Source organism: Rhododendron vialii, chromosome 2a (assembly GCF_030253575.1).
Source record: "Rhododendron vialii isolate Sample 1 chromosome 2a, ASM3025357v1".
Classification (NCBI taxonomy): Eukaryota; Viridiplantae; Streptophyta; class Magnoliopsida; order Ericales; family Ericaceae; genus Rhododendron; species Rhododendron vialii.
Genome location: NC_080558.1, coordinates 42,540,164 through 42,546,163, shown reverse-complemented (window position 1 = coordinate 42,546,163; position 6,000 = coordinate 42,540,164). Strand labels below are relative to the sequence as shown.

Here is a 6,000-nt window from a genome sequence, read left to right as displayed (position 1 = left end):
CTAGAAAAATTGTCTTTGGAGTTTCTCCAACTTCCTCGCAACAGTTGCAGGCATTTTAAACAGGGACATGAAATAAATGGGGATGTTTGCAGTGTTTGAGTTCATAAGAGTCAACCTTCCCCCAGTTGAAATACAACGAGAACGCCAAATATTCAACAACTTCTCAGTCCTTTCAATGACAGAGTCCCAAGTTTTAATCCTCCCCGGATTAGCACCCAACGACAACCCGAGATATTTGATCGGTAGCTGCTCCACTTTACAGCCCATGATCTGGGCCAAGGAATAAGTTGCTTGAAGTGGAATGTTGACACCACAGAGGGAGCTCTTCGAGAAGTTAATTTTCAGGCCAGACATCAATTGAAAGCACCTTAATATTCTTTTAATGTTTGCCATCTCCTCCGGGTCATTATTGCAAAAAAGAATTGTATCGTCCTCAAGTTGTAAATGAGAAATATTGACACCGTTACTCCCCAATTTGGTTCCTTTAATAATATTTCGATCCTTCGCTCGTTCTAGCATTATGTTGAGGGCCTCCCCGAGTATGTTAAAGAGAAAAGGAGATTGTGGATCGCCTTGCCTTAGCCCTTTTTGTGTTTGAAATTCCGGTGAGGGTGAACCATTGATTAAAATTGACATTGAGACCGAAGAACAACACTCTAGAATCCAATCCCTCCATTTGTCCCCGAAGCCCAACCTCGATAGCATGTTGCACAAAAGCTCCAATTGACACAGTCGAACGCTCTTTCAAAGTCTAGTTTCAAGACAAGGCCCTCGTGTGCCCTGACTTTCCAACTATGGATTGCCTCGTTGGCTATAAGGACTCCATCTAGAATTTGTTTCCCAAAAATAAAAGCAGCTTGGGCCTCTCCAATAACTGATCGCATCTGCCCCTTAATTCTGTTCGCTAAGACTTTGGACAGAACCTTATAGACCCATCCCACCATACTAATAGGCCAGTATTCCTAAAGACAGGACAAACTACTTTAGGAATTAAGGAGACGAAGGTGGAATTGATACCTTTGGTAAGCTTCCCATTTGAGTGAAACTCAGAGAAAAATTTGATGACCGTCTCCTTCATGAAGACCCATCCTTTCTTAACAAAGGAAAAGTTAAAGCCATCGGGGCCGGCGGCTTTGAAGCTGCTGCAATCATGCAAGGCTGTTAAAATTTCCTTCTCCTCGAAAGGTATCTCAAGCTGCATTGCACTGGCCTGGTTAAGTTTTCTAGAAAAGAAACCTCCCAAGTCAGGTCTGATCTTTCTCTCTTCTGTGAAGTTGACCCGAAAATATTTTGTTGCAGCAACTTTGATTTGACCCGGGTCCACCAGCACACTCCCATCCACCCTTATTGATCCCACCAAGTTCCTCTTGAAACGATTGTTTGCTGATATTTGGAAGAACCTGGTATTTTTGTCCCCTAGCTTCAGCTAGTTAACACGAGATTTTTGCTTCCAGAATGATTCCGATAAGTTATAAAGCCTCCAAAAATTTGACTTTAGAGTACATCGCACTGCTCTTTCCTCATCGGTTAGTTGTCTAGCTTCAGAGAGGGAGTCAAGATGGTGAAGCTTAGACTCAATATCATGGAGAGCGCAGTTGATATCCCCAAAGTCTTGCTTGTTCCACACTTTCAATCTATCTTTCACTGTCCTCAGCTTTTGAACTAAGATGTAACCTGCCCAACCATGCACCTGGGCTTCCTCCCAAGCTTCTTTGGCTACCTTCATACATTTAGGATTAGAAAGCCAAATGTCCAAGAATCTGAAAGGTTTTGGACCCCAATCTCTATTATCATCCAATAACATGATCGGGCAATGGTCAGAAACTGGCCTTGGTAGGCCCACTGCACAACCCTGAACCTATCAAAGAAAGATTGGGATATCAGAAACCTATCTAGACGGCTATGAATGGCGTTGTTCTGGAAGTTGGTCCATGTGAACTTCCTACCAAGCATAGGGATATCTGTCATTTCCATGATGTTACTGAATTCAAGAAAGTCTTTCATTTCCCTATCTAATCTCATACATCCCACCCTTTCAGAGACATCTCTTATTTCGTTAAAATCACCCCCGATACACCACGGATCCTGGTAAGTTGCTTTAAAGGCCAATAGTTCCTCCCAAAGATCACAACGGCCTTGAACGCCATTGGGAGCATAGACGTTCACTATGGTTTATTGTTCCGAAATATGCCACGTTAAACAAAATTTTCATTGTTTTTATGGTGAATTTGCAGAATTAACCATGAAAAACATGGTCGGTTTAAATATTGTATATGTTCCAAAATGTTTTTTTTATGGTAATTTGGCAAAAAATAATTCATGAAAAACATGGTCAATCCACCATGTTCTAAAAGGTTTCATGATAATGCATAGTATAAATGGAAAAATAAATATGATTTTTGAATTTGAATCGGGGAAAAATAAATCGTTGAAATTTGGTTACTACGGATTTTTTAAATTTTGAAATCAACTTTTGTAATTATCTTATGTAATTATTGAGAATATTGAATCCCACTAAATTAGGAAATGGTTGAATCCCACTAATTTAGGAAGTCAATTTACACACACATATGGATACCTTATTAAAAGGGTAAGATAGGTAATTATTCATCATCTGAAAGGATGAAAACATAATTAGTTCAAAATAACCGGGATGAATACTTAAGTGGAATGAGTTCTGATGATGAATCTTCAAATCTCCCTAAAATCAACATGGATTGTGTCGACTACTATATATATACGGGACGGTTTAAGGAACACCCAAAAAAATACCCCAAATCTCAATCTCATAGTTTTCGATCAAATTTTTATGATCTGAACCGTTCAATGTGTGCAGAATGTGATTTTAAGAGTGCTCGCAAGAAATTAGCAAAAAAAATGACCGGGGAAGACTTGATTTGAGCAGTTTTTATGTAAACCGTTCAATAAAAAACTGTTTGAAACTATTCAGATCAAGCTCTTTCCGGTCATTTTTTTTGCTGATTTCTCGCTGGTACTCTTAAAATCACATTCTGATCACATTGAGCGGCTCGGATCATCAAAATTTGATCGAAAACTATGAGGTGTTTTTTTAGGTGTCCCCGGAACCGCCCCGATATATATATATATATATATATATATATATATATATATATATATATATATATGTATCAATTAAAGTTCTGCTTCCAAAATCAGTCCAAAATCATTCCTTTTAGATAAGTGTTTGGAAAATTGATCCTAGCAGTTGGTAGCAAAACATAGATGGTCTAGATTTATAGAAACTCTTGAAACTTGCTAACCGTAGGATTTAAAAATGAAGAGTCTAGATTTATAACTACGTATATAAGATTCAAAAATTAAGCTCCGTTATTATATAGATATAGATTCTCTCCGTTCCAAAAAAGTATCCAGTTTGCCAAATGAGAACTTAAAAAATGCATTTTGGTCTAAACCCTGACGCTGCCTCTTCCCTCTCTACAAAGGCTCCATGGGGGAGGGAGGCGGCGGCCTCCGCCTCTCTCCCTCTCCCTCCCCTAATGTTTTTCTGCAGCCTCTTCCTCTTCAAGATCTCACAGCCTCATCCTCCTCCTCCTGTGGTTTTCGCCGCCAGTCATAGCCCTTTTGGGTCCGTATCGCCGTCGTGTTATGGGTAGCCTTGATCTCGTTCTTCTCCTTCTTCTCTGGATTCGCCGTGATGTATTCGTTTTTCTTACTCTCTGTCGCGGGCAGTTCGCGGGAGCTGCGGAGGAGGTTGGAGCGGGCGTGGGAGCTGCCGGGATCCAGACGGAAGGGGTTAGTTTCGAAAGGTGTTTCGTGCGGTGGCGGTCTTTTGCTCGGTGCTCCTCTCATCTTCATTCTTGGATGATTTCGGGTTAGCCTAACGGTGTTGTGAGCTCTCTGGCGGCAGGGGGCGGTGCTTCTCCGGTCGGGTTCGTCACCTGGACCAATCCGGCATGCTTAACGGCGATGGGATGCAGTCGGTGTTGGAGCGGCTGTGGTGTGTCTTTGGGCTGGTGGCAGTGCTTCTCCGGGTGTGTACCGGAGCATTTGTTTTCAATCTTTAGTCAATTGTCAAAAATAATTTCCTCTTTCTCTTCAATGTGCAGGAATCTTTTCAATCATTTGTCAATTATCGAAAATGATTTCGTCTTTCTCTTTAATGTGCATGAATCTTTTTGAGTCTTCGTCTTTACCTTTCTCCCGTCTTCCCCATTTAATTTGTTGGGAAAAGGTTGGTTGATTTTTCTGTAATGTGCTAGCTCAATGAATATTACATAGTACTTGACTAAAAGAACTAAAAATAAAAACAAACGATTTGGAGCCACTCTATCTAGTCAAGCATGAGATTAACCTCCGGATAACAATGCAACACAATTTTCCTCAAGGACACGGCTTTGTTGACTTGGGGTTTTTAGAACCACGCCTCTCTCTCAGCACGATTTTCAATAAATTTTATATACACTTATTAGTCTCATCTCACTACCTATTTGTCTCAACTTATTATCCCAACATGATTTTCAATCAATTTCATTAAGTTTTACACTGGATTGGTCGAAATATTTCAAATCTGGATAGTACATTACTGCAATTATTGATTATATCACCGAATAGTAAAGATTTGAACTATACCGTCCAGTTTAAAACTTAGATCGGAGAGAATTCAAACCCTTATTCAAATCTTTTCTAACAGGGGTCACCTCTATCATAGCTTGTAGTTGTAGTGTGCATTCTGATGGTATTTGTTACCATCTTTTGCCTCCATATTCACTTGTTTGACCGCCTCCATTTTGTATTGATTCTTTCATTATGATGGCATACATGATAACAAATATTTAGTTGGTTATAACCCCAAGGGTTGGCCAAGTGATCCTTGTCTGGGACTTAGGTGTTTGTGTCATTCTATGATCTCAGGTTCAATTCTTCTTGCCAACAACTCTTGAGGCCACCTCATCTGAGACACCCTGCATTATCAAAATAAAAATATATATTTAGTTGGTAAATCTTACAAACTTAACAATGTACTGCTTGACTTGTTGGACTCGTTAATTAGAAGTCTTGGGCTATTACTTAGTGTTGTAGTTGATTCTTTTCATTTAGCTAGATTTGCTTTGTGGTGTGTTTTTTATGGGTAATCTAATGACTTTGATTTTCATCTTCTTCTTTTTTAAACGGCAAAAAAATTATTAAGAAACTTGATAAGGGTACATCAAGTGAAAGTGAGGGTAGGGAGATTCAACCAAAGGTTGGATAGCGAGCCGAGACCCAAACACCAATGGGACATAGCCCCAAACACCAATGGGCCTTCAAATGCCCAGATGAGACATTACAAATTAAACCAAATAGAAGTTTGACTTTGATTTTCGTCTGACTTCATAGGGCTTCTCATGTTTGCCTTACAGTTACGAAGACACAAAAGCTGTGTAAAAGGTGAAAAAAATTCAAGTACAACTGGGCAGCGGCGACTTTAGGATTTTGAAAACAGGGGATCATTCATGTGCATAAATTCTCTTTCCAACCATAAGTTAAAAAAAAAACAATCGTAATGACAATCAATAATCTAGTTCGACAAAAAACACATCAAAAAGCTCAACAAGCTAGCTTTTCAACTGAAAAATGAAAGATATCAAAAGGTTATGTACAAAAATCTTTTTTCAAGTTTCATGGAAAAAAAAATCAGAACTTCTACAATTGCGTTTTATAGAGTTTCGCTAAGTTGTCACAGCCGAAAATGGTAAGTGACCGGCCGTGAACCATGAGACTAATCCATGGAACACACAGCCTAAAAAGAAAATAAATTTAATGCCAAAGGCTTTGAATAACTGAGTAATTTTTATTCAAAACAGTATCAGCCAAAAAGATTCAGACAAAAGTATGGGGCACAAACATCCCATGAACCAAATAATACCAAGTGATCCATCAATAATAAAAAGAATTCAATAATTGACAAATGTTTCAAATGCGGAAGCGATTAATAAAATAAAAATATGATGAGACACCCTAAGGAGGTCGAACTAAAAG

At 39.1% G+C, this 6,000-nt stretch overlaps 2 protein-coding genes across 2 annotated transcripts; both read right to left on the bottom strand.

The window, feature by feature from the left end:
- LOC131317560 (uncharacterized) lies at window positions 1–636 on the bottom strand. The gene has a single exon (XM_058347100.1). It carries the CDS (start codon window positions 634–636, stop codon window positions 1–3), a length of 636 nt encoding a protein of 211 aa, XP_058203083.1.
- Window positions 637–656: 20 nt separating this feature from the next.
- LOC131317559 (uncharacterized) lies at window positions 657–2,147 on the bottom strand. The gene is made up of 4 exons (XM_058347098.1): window positions 2,067–2,147; window positions 1,511–1,858; window positions 1,067–1,426; window positions 657–962 (listed from the first exon to the last, which is right to left on the bottom strand). The coding sequence occupies exons 1-4, from the start codon at window positions 2,145–2,147 to the stop codon at window positions 657–659; spliced, it is 1,095 nt and encodes a 364-aa protein (XP_058203081.1).
- Window positions 2,148–6,000: the final 3,853 nt, after the last annotated feature.

What these genes read in the sequence shown, in the direction of transcription:
- LOC131317560 (XM_058347100.1), bottom strand. Translation starts at nt 636, where the DNA reads ATGTCAATTTTAATCAATGGTTCACCCTCACCGGAATTTCAAACACAA.
- LOC131317559 (XM_058347098.1), bottom strand. Translation starts at nt 2,147, where the DNA reads ATGGCGTTCAAGGCCGTTGTGATCTTTGGGAGGAACTATTGGCCTTTA. An exon ending in TAACCGATGAGGAAAGAGCA is followed by an intron (nt 1,427 to 1,510) that starts GTGCGATGTACT and finishes CGTGTTAACTAG; the next exon opens with CTGAAGCTAGGGGACAAAAA. An exon ending in GGGTCTTCATGAAGGAGACG is followed by an intron (nt 963 to 1,066) that starts GTCATCAAATTT and finishes TCCTGTCTTTAG; the next exon opens with GAATACTGGCCTATTAGTAT.